Below are 20018 nucleotides of genomic sequence, written 5' to 3'. Positions count from 1 at the left end.
CACAACCATCTTTAACTCCAGATCCAGAGGATCTAATGTCCTTTTCTGACCTTCTCAGTCACCAGCCATGCATGGGAAACACATATATAAATATAGGCAAAAGACTCATATGTGTCTGTCTCTCTGAATTATAATGGCATTGATAAATATCACCTTCGTGGTTTCTCAAATGGTACAGTTCATACACCCTGCTACTTCTTCATTTATCATGTTATCTGAAAAACTGAGTATGTGAAAGAAATGAACGAATTTGCTGTGGACCTAGGTCATCTATATTTACAGGTATATTACATACACTCTCTGCATTCTGATGGCACATCCCCTTCTGCCTTAAACACTGGCTAACATACTCAGCTACCTCCTGCACTGGTACACTTGTGGCATATTCATCTCTTAAGAAGAAACCAGCCTATCTTCAGGTAGGAGGCTCCATGTGACACTATTAACAATTATCAAAATATACAGAATATTGCTTCAATAATCTACAGACTACTTTCTCCAGCATCCCAATGCAATCCTTTAATTTATAACTTTTCACATTTCATGAACTAAGCTGATGTCTCAGCTTAACTTTCTCTGAGGCAATTCTTTACTTGCCCTTTCTGCCTTTCCACAGTAGATTGTCAGTTTTTACTTGTTCAAAAGTTAGCCTTCTCAGTATAGCCATACCAATAGAAGGATTAAAAAAAACCCACAATATTCCCAACATAGCAATTTGAATATTTTTCCATAAACATATGCATAATTCTAACAGGTTTTCAGCATGTAATTGAATACAGTATTTTTCCAGTATTTCTGCAGTTCTAGGTTAAATTGTAAAAATCTAAGAGTAAGTTTACATTACTGTCAGCATGCTTGACTTACGAATTCATAACATAGTTTATGCTATGCTATGTTACTGGACTGATGCTGTGAATTTTTTGTCTTCCAGTCCTCAGTGGGTGCCTATACTAGGTATAACTCATAAGCTGGGGTGTGGACTCATACATTAGGAAAACATGTCTGCACACAGAAAACAAGGTGCACCGTGAAACGGAATTCTGTCTCTCTTTATATAAATGGCTGGAGTTTAATGTGTGTACAATTAAAAAAAACATGCATGAGCTAAAGAACATTACTAATTATAGACTATTTCGTACTTTGGAAAGGTATGTAGCTAAATAAAATTTAAAGAATGTCATTAAACTCTTGTCACAAACATGACTAAATGTCAAAGGAAATGACAGTACTAATCTACGTTCTTTTTCAAGCTGCCAAGGCAGGAAACCTTAAAAGAAGTTAAGGTATGAAAGGCGTAAGAACAAAAGGAGAGTTGCTTTGTGCTGCTTTGTGGCATTCAACTGAAACTATTTAAAGAACAACATGTCTAAGAGGGGCTTTTAAACAGCATTTCTTTGAGGACGACTGAAGTTAAAATTTGAAACTGACCCATTTCTGTGCCCTTTAGGAGTGGAACGAGGCTTGCATATTACCAGCCACCAGGACATCGCTGTATTTAGCACATCACAGGCTCTGACACCTGTGAAAGTAAAATGACTAAAGTGATCAAAGTCACGGCTCTTCCTTTCCTCATCCAGAACAGAACAGCCCTGTGTGGATGTTAGGTCTTTGGCTTCTTTTCTAAGTGTCCTTTTCAGAACTCTATTGCTGCCCATTAGCTAACACCAACGGTTGACAAATGTGCCTCCTATTTGATAATTGCACAGTTTTACATGAACTAGAGTGGCGTGATGAGGTACGTAAAGATGTACAATTATGATGGGTAGTCACATGGACAGGGTATGAGATGGCTCATAGTTTTAGAACGCAGACTCAGAGGCCAGCACCCAGATCAGGTAGATCACAATCATCTCAGCTACAGCCACCGCAGGACCACCTGCCTCCAGCCACATGCACAAGTGCATACACAAATATAAATAATTTTAAAAGTGGTAAAAAATAAATTTAAAAACATTTAAATGGTTAAAAACCAACAAGGAGAAAAGAAAATGTGAAGAATAAGTTTCTAATCTCTTGGAAGCTTACAATGGCAATGTTTAAACTCAGCTCTGCATTGTGTCCATATTTATTCCTAATAAAATGAATTTTATATAAAAGACACATGCTGAAGATTAGTGATACATGCATGGCTTTCTTTTCTTAAAAACACCAATTCATATAATCGGATCACAGCTGATCAATAGGAAATACAACAAACCCAAACTCTTATTTTAAGTGACTCTACATGTACCAACATGAACAGCAATCTCATGGGAGCCAATGGAAGCAAAATTCCATAGAATATGATAAAGTGATAAACAAGGTCAACTATACTTTCAACATTGAGAGTGCCTGAGAAATCTAAGGCATGGGCGTAGTCTGCTAGGCACTAAACACCATGGTGAGTATTTTACTTACATGATGTATTGAGGACATTACTTACATAACTTAAGGACAGTAATTGCCTCTCTAGTAGGCCCATTCATTGCCCCAGCTTTATTAAGACATTTGAGATCATGGCCTTGAGATTCAGCACTGACTCAGAAGGGATTCTATGTGGGAAATAAGGGTGCAGCTTGACTCTGAAGAATGAATATTAAGTGGGATTCTCAGACAGGCATGCAGGGTACATCTTAGATTATTTACATAATCTTTTATGTCACCTTTTTATTTAAGACTCTAGCAGAAGAAATAATTCTTTGTTTTTCAGATAGCTTTGCTAGACACTGATCTTTAAAAGTGAAAAGCACTCACAAAGGAATAGTGAAAAGAAAATAAAGAGAAACAATGAATGAGGTGGATGAAGAAGGATATATATATAGGGAGGTGAGAGGCATGCACTGATGATAGAAAAGGAAACTCGTCGCTATTGTGATTAAGGACGCTGCTCTGCTGTGGAAACCTGAACTGATTGGTTTGTTCATCAGATGTGCTTCATCTCCCATCATTTTCCTAGTAAGTGATGTCAACACCATCCCTCCATCCTCAATGTCCTGGATTTCACACATCCAATCAGTTACTCCAGCTCCAATCAGTTATGTCAGCCTTGCCACTTACCAGATAGAGACTGAGGCAGAATACCTGACTCTTAACTTACAACTTCCTCCTTGGTGAAACATGAATAAAATTAGCGACTGTTTTTTTTAATTATTAGAAGGAAATTAGGTTGTGTATACAGGTTTCTTTTCTTATTACAAGGATTCATAATAGGATGAAATTATCAGGCATTAATTTAAAAAAGGATTCATAATACTATTCAATTATCAAGTATTCATAAAAATATGAACAAAAGAGGCCTATTGCCTGCAGGAAGCCACTGCAGCTACAGTCATTTACATAAGACCTGCACAAGATGACCTGCTAACATCCCACTGCTAATGGAGGAAAGGCTTATGAGCCCAACCTTCCCCCAGGGACAACTGGCACCTAATGGTTGCTGACTCTGAGGATGTCTTTCCCTCAGTGATGTAGCTGCTGGTAAGTTACCACTGTTCTACTAAAGAAAACCCACCTATGCTCATGTAAGCAACAAAAATTGACTTCCGTGAATCTTAAAACCATGAAGAGAAGACCATTTTTAAAAAGTCATGACATTGAGAGGAACTTTTTGGAATGAAGTACAGGTTCTGTGGGAGATGAGAAATGATGAGACATGGTAATAGGAGGGAAAATTTATCGAAATACATTATGTGCATTGTAAAAGTGTTAAAGAATTATGAAAAATTTAAAATTATGAACAAAAGACTAACATGGGATTATCATTGTCTATGTTTCTTTATACATGTACATTTATATACACATTTGTTCTTATATTATATATATATTTATATATATTCTAATACCTATATTTTATTTGCTAAATGCTACACACACATTTATAAAGCAAGGTCTTCACAAAAGCACATTTGAAGCAATTTCAGTATTTACCACATTGGGTCTGTGCTATCATATATAACTTATATAACATATAACTTGGTGAGTAATAATTGTTTCTTATAAAATTGTAAAATAGCTCTTGTGAGCTTGCGACTATATAACACATGTAAAGTACTTCATGTAAGACCTGACTTACAAGCTCAGTTAGTATTTGGGATCCTAGTGATTTGCATTGCTGGTCATTTTCTCAAAAAATATAGCATATTGACACCAATGCATCCTTTATGGATGGAAATGACTAAAAGACATAGTCAAATAACATTCAATAAATTCCATGCATGCATGTGTGCATGTGTATATGTATGTGTACGTGAGCAAGAAGATATCCAAGGGGGCCAAATGAGATAGATCCCTGGGTGTAGAATTCAAGGGAATTGTGAATTGCCTACTGTGGATGCTAGGAAGTAACCTGAGGTGCTATGTCATAGCTTTTAACCTCTAGGCCATGTCTCCAGTCCTCAACCTTTACAATGCATACAACATTTTTAACAAACATTGTTAAAAATATTTTTTGATGGTTTTAATTCTAGACTTACTTATCTTTTAAATCATTCTATTCTTCCTAATTGTCTGCATCCATGAGACAGTGATTATGTTAAGAAGAATCAGTAAGAATATAGGAGAAGAAAATCACAAGGATGGTGGCCACTCACATAGTTAAGATCAAGATAAGGTAAAGATGGACAGAAACAGAACAGATGTTTTGTGCCATTTAAAATATCCAAAGGTATACTTGAGCTACTGAGAGCCCCTCTTATGTTTCAGAAATTGTTTTTTTACCTTTTTCATGAATATTCCATTAAGCTATAATCTTTTCAATTCTCAGAGAACAAAAATAGTCACCATAAGCATCTGCCTAGCCACTGACAGTCTACAGGTCAAATAAACCCAACTGCTAGTAAGCTCCACAAGGACCTATGAACTAAACGTCATTAAACAGAAAGGCCTTTTACAAATGAGGTGGTCAAACATCTTCAAGCAGAGTTAGTATCAGAAAAATAATTGATGGTATATTTTAGAACACATACTTGAATAAACAAGTTTTGGCTGTCTGATCAGAATGTCTACTGACACTCCAAACCAAGTCCAATGTGGATTCTAAGAGTATTTCATTTCAGGAAAACAGTAAATCGTTTTCTAACACGTTCTCTCCATTCCTGTACTTGCTTCTTCCTATGAATCTGTCCCCCAATTTCATTTCCAATTTGATGAACTCTTGACCTAGGAAGTTGTACTTGTCACTGAGGCCAAGCAGGGAGCAGAACTCAAAGTTGCATTAAGTCATTTGTCACTGCCTCTAAAGCATGGGTACTCGAAGTAAATTGCCATAAAGATCTAAGTCATTGCCCAGGCACTCATCATAGAGGACAAAAAGTATATGATGACTACTTTGACTGGTTTTATTTTAAAATCTCTCTCAAGGCTAAAGTGGTTTGATTCTTCATCATTTTGCAAATGTGTTCCATTGTGCTCTCTACTTATGTTATAAGCACACAATATATGTGCTGAGCTGCAGACAAGTTTCTGAATCACGACACAGACAAGCAGATGAGCTCAGCAAAGCTTTACCAGTGATGGCAACTACTATAGTCAAGAGCTACGTTTCACAGAGCAAATGGGAGATTATTCAGAGTACCTGGTACTTTAGCTCATTGGTATTTCCTCATTATATCAGTGCAATAAATCTCATCGGGTGCAAATACAAAACGGAACAGAATCAATTCACTATAAATGGATTTTTTTAAAAAACAGGATCTGATTGCATAGCCCACATTCACATCAAACTTGTGATTTACCCTCAGTCTTTCACGTTGCATGAATTGTAAGTGTATAGCACTATACCTGGGCATTTCAAAACCTAAAAGCCTCAGAATAAAGCCATTTTGCAGCTAGGGGAGTTAATATTTACATTGGACATTTATTGTATTTTATAATTTCAATATTGTTAGAAAATTACAAGATGAAAGAAATTGCTTTTGGGAAAAAAAAACATTGCTTTAATCCTTAAAGTCATCTACTAGCAGTATAAAAACATGACAGACCTTCCAGAGTGCAGAAGAAAAAGAACCAAAGGAAAACTTAATAGCAGAAAACATTAGGAAAGTTAATATCGAGAGGGAAAAATGTTATCAGAAATGTCAGCATGGATTCTAGGAGTATAGGCTCGGCAGCAGCACCCACATAACAGGCCTAGATCTAATATTCTGATCACAGGATAGAAGGGGGGAAGGGAAGTTGGAACTAAAAATCAAACAAGGATTCAAGGGAAAGACATTCTTGTGGGAGGAAAACAAAAGCTTATTTTATGATTGCATCCATAAGCTGATACATAAATAAAGCAGTTATAAACCTTCAAATGCTGGAAGTCATTGACTCCAACATGTGTAAAAAGTAGTCAAATTAAAAGAAAGATCAGTGCAACTAGGAATATTTATGAGAGAAATTTTTGGTATATTTCACAAATTGTAAAGACTATGGGGTATTTTGAAGAGTGAAGAAATAGTGATTTAAGTAAAACCGAATTTATTGCTAAAGATAGTCACTTGTAACTTAAATTAGCAGACAATAAAAATGTTACTAGAATCAATATTTCTGAAGGCAATTGACAGAGTTAAATAAAAATTAAATCTAGAAATTTCAATATTATCTCTATATTATTATGTCAAAGGGAAAATAATATTACTCCAGAATATAGAACAAATAATTCTGATAATATTAATCACAAAATTATGAATCATAGGATTCTATACAGAAGAGATTTGAATTCAGTAAGAGAAATTTTATTCATAATAAGAAAGCATGGAAATAAATTAATATGACTTATTCATAAATATCTTGGAAAATGTGACAAATTCAATCTGCAGAAAGATGTAATTAAATTAGCTCACTAATCAATCATCAGAAAATAATAAACAGTGTGTTGGGTGGTAGGGCACACCTTTAATTCCAGGACTCAAAGGTTTAGATGGAACTCTGAGTTCATATCTTTTTTTTTTTTCTTTTTTTCGGAGCTAGGGACCGAACCCAGGGCCTTGCGCTTGCTAGGCAAGTGCTCTACCGCTGAGCTAAATCCCCAACCCGGAACTCTGAGTTCAAACCCAGCCTAGTCTGAGCAAGTTCTGAGACAGTCAGGGCTACACAGAGGAACCTTGTTTTGAAAAATAAAAATAAATAAAAAAATTTAAAAGAAAAAGAAAAATAATAAACAGTAAACTATACTCAAGATTTTATGACTCAAAAGAAGCAAAAAATAGATTATATAGTTTCAATATGGCAGAGCAAAAAAATAATAGAACAGTTTACCAATGGAAACTAAAAAAGCTTGAACAGTAATTTTTAAAATGAAAAACAGCGTGCAAAATGCATTCTTTTTATTTTTGAAGTATACTTTTTTTATTGGTTATTTTTTATTTACATTTCAAATGTTATTCCTTTTCCTGGTTTCCCGGACATAAGGTCCCCTATCCCATCCTTCTCTCCTTCTTCTATAAAGGTGTTCCCCCTCCCCATTCATCCCCCTTCCCTCCCATCCCCCCTGACATCCCCCTACACTGGGGTGGGGTTCCAGCCGTGACAGTACCAAGGACTTCTCCTCCCATTGGTGCCCCACAAGGCCATCCTCTGCTACATATGCAGCTGGAGCCATGGGGCTGTCCATGTGTAGTTGTAAAATACATTCCAACTATACTGAAAATCTTGATGGATTCATTTATAAGAAAGTGTAAACTGTTTAAACTACTTAAGGTAAGCATTCCTTTTCTTAGCTATTCTTTGTGTCATTCTTATAGGAAGGCATCTACATGCTGGGAGAGCGGAACACAGACTGAAAGCCTGGAATGACTGAAAGAACTCAAGCTAGTACGGCTCTGGCAGGCTTTGCCCTTCCCCTCCATTCCCGTTGCCTCGCTAAAACCATTAGATTACTTTCCTAAAGCTACCACCAAGTTCTAACCCTTTATTTGGCTACTTGTTCTCCTGAGGCTGATTACCAAGGGCCAACTATCAAAGTATTGAAATCCAGCAATCAAAAGCCCCCTTTGTAGGACTAGACTCTCCAACTTGCTTTCTTGCAACACAGATCTCTCACTCCTCCAGCAAGTAATATCACCCCTGGGAAGGCCAAGGACTTAGACTTCTGCGCCTCCCTCGGAAACCACTGCTCTCGTTGAAATGGTCCTCCTTACTTACCCACACTTCCTTGTTGATTTGTCTTATTCCGCTAATCTCTTAGATGTCTCATCCCTGTCCCTCTGTGTCATACATTGCTCCTCACCCCATCCCTACAGGCTGAGTCATCACTCCTGAATGGCCATGCTGCAGAACTCCTCAGCCTGCCCTCCGCATTGCAACCAGAGTGAGTTTTTTCAGGGGCAATCCAGTGGCATCTTTCTCTTCCAAGGACCAGCTGACTCTGAGACTTTTAGTCAACACTGCAAACGAGGCCCCAGAGTCTTTGTTTGTCCAGCTCCCCAGTTTGGTCTTCAGCCAGTTATGTTCTTTTTCTTTCCTGGTGCGAGCCACACAAACCTTCCCCTGGGTCCTAAGTGCTCTCTCTCTCCACAACCAACCAGGTGCAGAATCGTCCCAGTGAGCTCTCCATGGTGCTGCCCGGAGGAGCTCTCTCAAGGCATGACACTCCTCTCTAGCACACTCTTGCTCTTCCAAAGCACTAAGGAATCTGGCCCAGTGCTCAGAAAATATTTATTGAATGGATGACCTAACAAACGTCATGCACGTCTTAAATGATATTAAATAAATAAATGGAATACGATCACCTCCATCAAAAAAAAAAAAAAAAGTCCCCTTTGGCTCACCCAACCAGCAGGCTCAATCAACAGATACAGATTCTCAAATAGCCCTCCTCCTTTTCTCTTCCTAAAAGTTACTCCTGCAAGGTCAGTTGCTCCTGTTTTTCTGTCTGAGTCTGAAGGTTGTCACCTTACCTTTTTTTCTTGACTTAATTAAGGATCTCTCTGCAACGGAAACCCCCATTGTGCAGGGTCTCCTATGGATGGGTTCACTCTATAAATGTAGATTCCTACTCTCTAACCACTTCCTGACCCTTCATAGCTTCTGTGTTTAATACTCCAAATGTTCCATTACTCACATTAAAATGAACCATGTGGCTTCACTCCCTTGCCACTTAGAAATAAATGGAATTTCCATAGGGCAGGGTATTTGCTGGCTTTAAAATATACATTATTGATTCGTATAAGGCCCATAGCTGGCCTTAAATATATATGTGTATAATGAATAAGAGCACAAATGCAGGGGTGAGCTATCACTTTGTAGAGAAAAACAGTTGATGCTTTCTAGTACATTTTGGTTTGGGTAAATGCAGACCAAGAGGCTTTATGGTGTTGTGCATGGAAATTATGGTTAGCTAGGTGTAGTTTCCCACAGGGATCTGTCCATTTATACAAAAAAGAAGACAAATAGAGGAAACGAAAGACAGTCACGGGGACCAAGCAGAAGAGTGGAAGAGGAAGAAAGGGGAAGGAAGTCCTGCCTGCCTGATTATCCCGGTCCTTGTACATCTTGTGCTTCTATACAATAAGATCCATGTGCAAAAACATTCATTTAAAAAAATGAATCTTTGATAAGTCCAATGAAAAGAATCACAGTTGGTTTTGTTATGTTTTCTACATTCTCTTAAATGTGTCCCTTCGAGAATAAATTACTCATCTGTATATAGTTCACCTGAAACAATGGATCCTTTCGCTGCTAGAATTATTTTCATCTTTAATACATGTGAGCAGAACCATAGAAAATGCAGGGCCACAGTGATAAAGAGCCGTCGTTTTACTCTGGTCAATGAAATGTTTTAGAAAAGCTTTTATGGAAGAATGGTGTGGTCTATCTCTTTCAGAGTTCGTGGCCAGCAAGGTCCCAACAACCCCAAACATTAGAGGGCATTGCCATCCTTCTTGGTTACTCTTCAGGACCTGACAGTAAGGCCCTATCACTAGGATCATTCCATACTGGAGTCACAGAGCATGAAGAAATCTAACTGGTACTGAACTGGAAGTTTCATCCCTACGGACTAGATTCCATCATTTTGGAAGGTACTATTAATGGTAGTTCAGAAGAAAGAGATCTATCAGTTTTCACAACTATGATCTCTGAGAGTTACAATAACTGGTATGTCAAGATAAGCCCATTCCCTCAATAATGGGCTTAATGGCATAGTAGTAACTACTCACTTTCTGATTAGATTTAAGGTCCAGGCCACAAGATGAAACACATTCCTGGCACCATTACTGGAGTCAAGAACCTCAAACTAGGTAAGTTATAAACTTTATATTCTGCTAACTGACCACAATGTTAAACAGACTCTCTATGACTTGTTAAATTCACATTGCATCTTTCAACCTCCATCCAACGAAACTTGTTCTTCCTGCAGATGGTGATTAACAGTGAGACACACAACTAGTTAAGGGACAATGAATAAGAGACAGCCTAACGCTCAGCCCTAAATGAAATATCTACACCAATACTCCCTTGTTCCCAAGACCCAGGGGTCATTCTGGCTGAGGGAACAGACACAGTATAAACTCCTAAAGTGAAGAATGACTACCAGGAAACACTGTTTTGTATGCGGAAGACAGACGTCATATATCAAGACACAGTTGTTATGTAAACACAAGCCAAGACCTGTTGAAGCTCAAATTGGATAAAATCCCAGGGTGGAGAGAGGATTTGCAACTGATAGCTTCTGGAAGAATGAGAGTCAGTTCTCTTTTTTTAAACTGTGTGCCCTTGTAAGTAGGCCAGGTATCCATGAAAGTCATACATCAAAAAATATATAATCAATATATTGTCATTGATATTTTCATGCTCTCTGCCTTCTATGGCAACAAAAATTCAACCAAGCAGATAAGACCTTAGAAAGAAAGAAATAAGGTCAAATACCTGAAGAGATGTTTCTGTATGTTTTTCCTTCAGTACTGGGGCAGCTGGAACTTCTGGAGGAGGTTTTGATATCTTCTTTTTGGCTTTTTGCATTTGAATGTTGGTGAAATAGTTGACAGCAGCAAACTCAATAAGAGCCGAAAATACAAAAGCAAAACAGACAGCTATGAACCAATCCATGGCAGTCGCATAGGACACTTTGGGCAAAGAATGCCGAGCACTGATGCTTAGGGTGGTCATCGTGAGGACTGTGGTTATTCCTTTAATGCAAAAGAGCAAAGACATAAAACATTGTACTGCTAGTTTTACGGGGGGGAAAAAGGCTAACCCAAAAGGAAGAGGTGGGACGGAGTTGACAAAGTTACTGACTGAAACCCACCACCTTCGAGAGGAATTGGGTCCTTCTGTTTCAGTGAAATCAGCACAGGTTTTGGAATAAGAAACAGGTATGTTCAACTCCTGGATCTTGTAATCATCAGTTCAATGTAAATTGATTCAAGTTTGGAAAATTCATTGGTACTTCTTTGTACATTCTAAGTGTTCTATGGAAATAAACATAGGTAAAGCATATAGACTATATTGATTCTATATTGGAACCTGAAACAACATACCCAAAGAACCCACACATCCCAAGAAAGATGATAAGTTGAAACAGTGACTGGCAGATAGGAAGGGAAAACTGGGCACAATGACCTTCTAATAGGAACGTGAGAATATACCAGGTAAGCTAGGCCCATTACCACTGATAAATATTGCCAGAAAAATCACAAGTCACATAGAATCTTTACTGAATACAATCTTTTGGATAAAATTAATACATTCGCTGAGTATTCCAGATCCTAAATTATTCAAACTATGAATGTGTTCTGGTTAAGGTACGTCTAGAAAACGTCGGCCTTCAAAATGTGGATGTTCATCATTCGTCAGTGTACAACGTGAAGAAGAATCCTTGCAACAGAAATAGAGCTCCTCTTCCATCAATCGTTTACTGACGTAACACTTTCAGGAAAAGTGCCTTCTTAATCTACAGGAATGGGTGGCTTTCACTCTTAGGAAAAAGAATGCTACTTGTCACTAGAACTACAGAACAACGCATTCTTTAAGTATGCTAATGTTTGAATAGTTGTTCCTAATTCCATTCATGTATGTTTATCTCGTGAATATTATTTAGGCTACCCTAGAAATTTCTGAAGTACTGACTATATCCATTTGTACTCATTCTACATAACTCCTAAGGTAGGTCCTAAAGGTGATACATCCAGGTTGATGGTGATGATGATGGCAATGATGAAGGCACCTTAACTATATCTGTCGATACATGCCAATCCCCAGATGAAGGGAAATCCATCCATTTTCAACTGGAAAAATAGGGAAATTTTTCCAAAGTAGAGGAATATTCATATTTTGATTCAAAGAATAGTACTGTGTCTTCAACTTCGACTCTGTTTATGTTCTACCTTGTACTGTCTTCTTTCCTCTTTCGCGTATGTGAGCTTAGAGAGGAATGGAAGAGTAGCCTAAGACCATTCCTGGAAAATGAAAGCATTGATTTCAATATGCCAGCTGTGCTCTTCCTGTTTAAGGCTTAGCCATATTGGAAATAATTAGCAAACGTAGACAAATTTCAAGCTAGAAGGCCTTTAGGGAAAAAAATCAACACAGCCTGTTTCCAGTTTGATTGAGTGGAGCACCCTTAAGAGACACCATGTTGAATACTGCTCTAGGAATCACCAGTCACAGAATGCCAGATGCATCACAAAAGCACAGTGAGCAAAAATCATTGTTTGGATTGTGTCCAATCTCTTTTCTCCACTTCCAGTCCCTTCCTAAGCTATTGGCTCCTAGAAGATGAAAATTTGGGGCCTCTGTGTATCCCATGAGCTACAAAAATTTAAGGAATATTTTAAAACTATACATAAATATAGATTACATAAGTTGTTTAGTAGTTCTAAGCATTTTCCTAGCCTAGAGTAAATTTTTGAGATTTTTATAATATATGTATATGTTTGTGGTATGCATATGCATATGTGTTTGCATATGTATATGAATGCATATATATGATGTATCAGTCATGTGTGTAGGTGGCCAAAGGCCACACTGGCTCACTGGATCCCCTGGACCTGGAGTGGCAAGCCACTGTAAGCCTCTTCATGTGGACGCTAGAAAACACATGGGTCTTCTAGCAGAGCATAAAGTACTGTGAACCCTAAGCAATCCCTTCAGCCCCTGAAGTATATTTTTCAAACCTTATTCCATTAAATAGGTAGACTGACTGTATATCCACTCTAATGGCACACTGGCTCACAATGACTTTGTGGGGCTTTTGCCAGAAGGAAGCCTTCAAGCATATAGGCCTCATTTTAAATGTCATAGAGAAGGGACAATCCTCCAGAAGGCTGTGAAATAAATGGATAACTACCAAAGTAATTGAATAAACTTTAGCTACAAATTATAAAGAGAAACTGTATTTCCTCTCATTCATAACAGTTTGTCTGTACTGGACTATTATGATTTCAAAAGTGGGAGCTGAAGAGAAGGCTCCGAAGAGCACTGACTATTCTTCCAGATCACCTGGGTTCCATTGCCAGCACCCACATAGAAGCTTATAACTGTGTAACTCCAGTTCCAGTGGATCTGACACTCTGACACAGACATACGTGCAGACCAAACAGCAATACACATACATGAAAATAATAAAAATAACATCGTAAGAGTGGATTTCTTCTAATGCTGCAGAAATGAGGATCAAAGCACTTGCAAGTAAAGCCATGAGTGTGTTCTGAATGAAAATATTAATCAGTTCTCAGAAAAGCCTCCAGAGACCATAATGGGCTGACCATAGAGGACACTTACATTGAAATATGGAAAGTTTAAGAGTCACCCTGCCAGTGTCAATGTCAAAAAGTTTCCTGGGTGATAGACAACCATCAAAAGACTAAGGTCATTACTGAGTTATGATTTCAGTAATGACATACAACTGTCCAGAATCATGTTAATGGCTTATGTTAAGCCATATTGCTTATACCAATACAAAAGCAGGCAACATATTGCTGTCTTCATTATCTCTTTCACTGTTCTTTTGTTTATGTAATGGCCCTCTAGATACTACAATTGTTATACCATAACTGTTAGCAAAGTTAGGAATGTTGGTTGACAAGATCAGTTGTCTCAAAACTGGTTTAAAATCTGTCATCTCTTTAGATGCTAAAAAGTTCTCTGTCTTGTGTTCAAATATGAAGAAGACAGTAGAAATGTAGGCATGTGCTTATCCCCTTTAACTTCAGGTGGAGGTCTTGGCAAAATAAACATGGATGGAGCAGCAAACAGAAACCAACTCTTTTGATGAGAATCTCACCCTGAAAATATTTCAGAGGCATAATTATTTTTGTGTGTTCAAGTATTGATGCCAGTCTGTGAATTTAGAACGCTGAATATGCACCATATTGGCTGGACCAGGAGCTGAGAGAGGAAATGAAGGAGTAGGCTAAGACTGTACACAAGAGTGAATTTTTGGCTGGCCATTCCTAGAAAATGAAATAGCAATGATTTCAATATGCCAGCTGGCATCTACTTGCGTTTAATGTTTAACCATATTGGAATAATTACAAAAAAACTTAAGAGTCAGACAAATTTCAAGATAGAAGGCCTTTGGAAAGAATTCCACATATCCTGCTTCTCAGACTTCTGCTGTTTGGGGGTTCTGTCCTCTCTGCTGTTATCTATGACCCAGCCCACTGGGTCTTTATGAGGTAAAACTTGGAGCTAGGGCTGAAGAAAAGCAGTACCTACCTAGAGCTCACAGTCACCTGTATCTCATACAGAGTAAAGGGTCAATGATCACAACCACATATGGCTCTATTTCCCTGGGAAAAATACTATTCTTGACCCTCAATGACCACTCTAACAATTGTGATATAGCTTGTGTTTTTGAAGATTTAATTATTACTGCAAGTTTCCTGATTGATCAAACCTAATATTAATCTAGGCAATGACACAAGCAGGTAAATTTCAAATTCTAAATGAAAAATCCTACTGGCAAATTATTCTCAGTCGGAAGTTTTGGAATTCTTCACAAGCCCCTTCTTCACTTCTATATCCTCAATACCTGCTGTGAAGATAGCATGACTGAATTCTCTGTTATATATTCTCTTGGATGTACCACTTACAAGTAAATGACTTGAAAAACATTTCTAATGTCCTTGTACTATTTCCCTTATCTATAAAAATTTGAGAACACCCATCTTTCTATATACTATTATGAATATTAAGAAACGGGACTTCACAGTGTTCACTGGCTCACTATTGGAGCTAGTAATAGTAGCATTTTGCTACACAGCTTAATTTCCTGTCCTATGTATATAGGAAACGTTGGCTGAGATCTGCTGTCTCGGCTATCTCTGATGCTATCTCTTCCAACATCATTGGATATTGTATTTTTATCTACAGACAAGCAAATTCGTCAACCAGCAATAATGAAATTATATACATTATTTGCTAAAATTTTTCAAATGTTTCACTGAGATGAATGCATTTAATCTTTACAGCAACACTAAGAGATGAAGTGATTCAACTTGTTCGAACTTGTGAGTTAACAGGCAGAAGTAATCCACCGAACAGTGTGACTACTAAGTGACACTAGGGTCAGAATCAAACATCTGTATATGTAACATCACTACCTCATCTTCATGGATATCTATGTGAGGCCATTATTTCCCACTAAACTCTCCAGGGCAGATAAGTGTGATATGTATTCTAGTGAATTGATTGGTAAATCTTAGCAGAAATATAGGATTTAAACATTTTCATGATGTTGGATGCAGCAAGTTTAAGGTTTGTGTGTGAATATCGCATGGTATATGTCTGTGGGTGTGTTCTTATGCCTGTCTGCATGTGTGCTTACTCATTGAGGCCAAGGAAAGTGTTTGGTGTCTTTCTTATAACCTTAATTTCTGAGGCAGACTGCTGTACCATCTGGCCAGAGAGCTCCAAGGATTTGCCTAGCTGTTCAACCACCCTCAATAGTGTAAAAGCTTTCAGACGCTTGCCACTGTCCATACCTTTTACATGGACCCTGAGGATCAAAACTGGGGTCCCCGTGCTTACTCAGCAAGCACTTTACCAAGAGAACCATCTTCCTGAGCCCTCAATTATTCTACACAAGAACAAGCCAGCTAAAGGACTTGTATATCATCCTCAGTCTCAGCAGCCCCCTTTTACCCAGTCAGACAGCCTCTGAACATGTTGTGTAAAGACTCCAATCTATTATTAGTGCTAAATAAGATGAAGAATGCGAAGAACTTCAGACTATATGGCGGTACACACAGGGAAAAAAAACCATTTTCTTCAAAACTATGGAAATAGAAGAAAAGGAATCTCCTCTTGCCAGGTATACATGGGAGATAGTATAGAAGTATACTATATTAGGCATTCTTTAAACCCTCAGAAGTTGAGTTCTTTGAATACATCAGCCCCTACTTCTGTGTTAGTCCCTGAGGCTTTTGAGTATGTGGTTAATATTGATGTCCTGCTTGTGAATGAGTACTCCATCTATATTATTATGTGCAGTCTGTTCAAATGTGAGCTTTTACAATGTTCCCTGCACAATGAAATTACTCTGATAAGGTCTGAGAGCTACACTAATCCATGGGTATGGAAGTACAAACCTAGAGGCAGTTTAATACTATATTCACTTAGTGTAAGAATAGTAGTAGGTTCACCCCTAGGGGTTTCTCCTACAGAGCAGGCCTTAATGGTAATCAGAAAGTAGTTTGTTGCCCACACACCATTCATGCCACTATTATACCCATGGGATATCTTGCCATGTTCACCATTGTTGTAGTTTATAGGGTTCACAGCTGGGTAAGACTGCTGATCACTATCCTCCCCAACAAGCTACAAAGCCACCTCCAATACTACAAAAGCTGGGTGGCAGCAAGAAAACTTTGTAGTCAGTACCAACTTGATTACTTCATGTTGGGTGACTAAAGTACCCTCTATTTTTACTAATAGGGCCTTACTATCATGTTCTGCATCAATAGCCTGCATTACTTGGGGAAATTTCAGAAACATACCTAAGCAATTTGAGCAGTGTTATCCCACATGTGGCATGAGGCTTTTTATTTGACAATCTATGCCTTCTGCTTCGGGGGGGGGGTGCATTATCCCCTGTGTAGCTAATGCCTATTAAGTGCTATTATATGAAAATAGATAGATGATAGATAGATGATAGATAGATAGATAGATAGATAGATAGATAGATAATAGACAGACAGACAGATAGATGATAGATAATAGACAGATAATAGATAGGTGATACATAAATGATAATGATAGATAGATGGTAGATAGATGATAGATAACAGACAGATAATAGATAGATTATAGATAGCTGATAGGTAAATGATAGATGATAGATAGATGAGAGAGAGAGAGAGAGAGAGAGAGAGAGAGAGAGAGAGAGAGAGGAAACATTAAATAGAAGGTTGAATATTGGCCACAACAGTATCTTCTGGACATGACATGAAGTCACAGCAATTTTGGTTGCTCACATGGGATCTGCACAAGATCGAGGCAGTCAACATTCTAGTGAGAAGAGAATCATGGGTCCTCACTGATGTTCACTGACAGTTTTGACTTCTTGATGAGGGAGAGTTGGTTTTCTTTAAGGGTGTGGCCCTAGCAGGTCTGCCACACTCCGGTGGATGACCCACATCTATAAGTGTATAGGCAGCACGGGTTGAATTCTGTGGGTTATTATTTTTAAAACAACAAAGGACATAAATTTGAAAGAGGAAAAAAAGCAAAGGATCAATCTGGGAGAAGCTAGATGGAATCGTGGGGAGTGGTGATTCTTCTCAAAGGATAGTGTTTGGAATTTTAAAAAAGTTAATAAAATATGTTTAAAATCTTCACTACATTGGAGGGAAAGTATATTAACGCAGTTCATGGGTAGAGAAAATCCATGAAATATTTACATTTTAAACTCTAACCTTTCAATGTTAGTATCTAATCCTTAGATGAATTTTTTTACATTTCATGCTTACATACACGTTTAGCGGGGAAATTTTATTTTACAGTAGCAGCATGCAGTTATTTAGTTAAAATTTCATTACAAAGTAGCTAGAATAATCATTCCTCCTCACTCTCTGCCTTAGGTCAAATTCCGTCACCAGTTCCACGTATGCCGCTTCAATAATGATTCAAATACTTTCAGATTTACATACACACTGTATATGTGGAAGAAATAACCTCTGTAGAAGTATTTCAAGTTTCTAAAGGACACAACAACACCATTGTCTCTGAGGATGGCTATGGTTTGAGTCTGAAATGTTCCCAGAGGAGCGTGCTTTGAGCTAACAGTGCTATGGTGAAGGTCTGGACCTATTAGGAGGCAGAGCCCAGCGGATGGAAGTCCATCGTTAAGTGGCTCTTGAGGGTGACCTGAGTCCTGGCGACGGAGGGCTTCCTCGCCATTACTGTGCCAGCAGGTGTTTTATGCTCCTTTCTGAGTCAGTTCTGATACTATCTGCTTTGTAATGTCTTAAACCATGAGCTGTAACAGACCTTTGCTTGCTGGCCTTTCTGTTGGGTATTGTGGGCATAGCAAAGTAAGGGCGAAGGCTCCCACAAACTACTCACCAGCCTTTCAACAGTTATATCGCGATAAACATTGTATCCACAGTAAAACCCTAACAACTGAAAAGAGAAATCAGCATATCTTGGGAGACCTATGCCTCCATCCTGGAAAATGTCTGATCATTTTCTTCTTCTCCCACCACTGAATGATGTTGAGTCAAATTGATAAGGCATAAGGAATAGAAAACTGTCTTAAAATAAATAGATTTAACTACAACCATCACGATATAAAAACCCTGTTGTATAAACTTACGCAAAATAGACTTAACACGAAGATGTTAAACCTATATGTCGCCAGTGGCTTAACATTTAGAATACTACAGAGGAACCGCTCTAAGAACAGGAAGAAAAGAAATGCTGGTTTAGTAAACAGTGAAAGTCATGCACATAGAATGCAACAGAGCCACAGACTATACACAGAATACCTTCCCTTTCAATCTACTTAAGCCATTTGCATTTTGCTCTCTTCACACTAAAAACCAAGTTGCTCTAAGGCTTTCGTGTGCAGTCAGCTGAGACTTTGAGTTGCTTGATTTTAAGCTGTCTGTGCATTCCATTTTAACACCTAGACATAATTTTAATTCAATTACACAGCATTATGCTAGGAGCCCAAGAATGTCACTGGGAGTGAAATTATATCCACGTTTCCATTTGTTCTTCACTTGACTGGCTCTCAAAAGGGAAATCTGAGAAGTCATCGAGAGGGACAGACTGCCCTATCTCCCCAAGCGGCAGTGTGTTACATTGACATAGAGATGAAAGCTTCAATAGTTCCTTATTCAGTTCCGTTTGGTAAACTTGTGTATATTTCCTTAGAAATATCAAAAGGTTCTTCCCATGAATCATCATCAACACTGTAATGTGCACAAAAAACACACCCCCTCCAAACAAAGAAAATAGATGGAAATTACCAAATACAGTTCTGGCTGGAACAGACTCCTTATTGATCCAGAAGGAAACTTGAGAAAGGATCACTGTCATGATGCACGGGATATATGTCTGAATCATAAAATAGCCCATCTTCCGTCTGAGGTGAAAGTACACGGTCATAACAATGTATTCACCTGCCACCAAGTGGAAAAATCGATTACTGGTCCTGTAGGGGATTAGTTAATCACCCCGTGATCATTGTGTTAGACTGTCTTCCATGCATACTCCAGTGAGAACTTCCATACTGTGCTGGGAGAGCAAAAGAGAGGATGGCATTGAAGATCATTATTATTTAGAAAGATAATGCTTCCATAGGTTTAGATTTAGCCACTGAATCCTTGAGCTGTGATTTCAAAAAGTACCAGCGTTTTAAAGGTTTAATATGCTAAAGCAATTGGCTTTCCTGTTCGGTACCTGCATAGACATCTGCATGTATGTACATTACTGATGCACATGTATGTCCACGTATGTGTGTGCATGCTGTATGTTCACTTTAATATGGAAGCCAGAGGTCAGTCCTTAGACATTGTGTTACTTATTCTGTAGCTGCTCACTTTAATTAATTGATTAGTTTATTAATTATTTTAGATAGGGTCATTCAGTGAACCTTGAGATCAGCAGCAGTT

The 20018-nt window shown here is 38.1% G+C and overlaps 1 protein-coding gene across 4 annotated transcripts in view; it reads right to left on the bottom strand.

Moving 5' to 3' along the window:
• Gabra4 (gamma-aminobutyric acid type A receptor subunit alpha 4) overlaps positions 1–20018 on the bottom strand; it is a 77311-nt gene that overhangs the window by 33972 nt on the left and 23321 nt on the right. For 2 of the 4 annotated variants that reach the window (XM_087582138.1, NM_080587.3), the window contains 2 exons: positions 19374–19526; positions 10828–11087 (listed from right to left, as the gene is read on the bottom strand). In XM_087582138.1, the coding sequence (XP_087438264.1) occupies positions 10828–11087; positions 19374–19526 (413 nt within the window). The remainder of the gene's footprint in view (positions 1–10827; positions 11088–19373; positions 19527–20018) is intronic. The other 2 variants (XM_087582139.1, XM_087582140.1) reach the window with 2 other exon arrangements.

The sequence above is a fragment of the Rattus norvegicus genome, chromosome 14 (genome assembly GCF_021556685.1).
Source record: "Rattus norvegicus strain SHRSP/BbbUtx chromosome 14, alternate assembly SHRSP_T2T, whole genome shotgun sequence".
Lineage (NCBI taxonomy): Eukaryota > Metazoa > Chordata > Mammalia > Rodentia > Muridae > Rattus > Rattus norvegicus.
The sequence above is the reverse complement of the archived record's forward strand: the minus strand, read 5'-3'. Positions and strand labels throughout refer to the sequence as shown.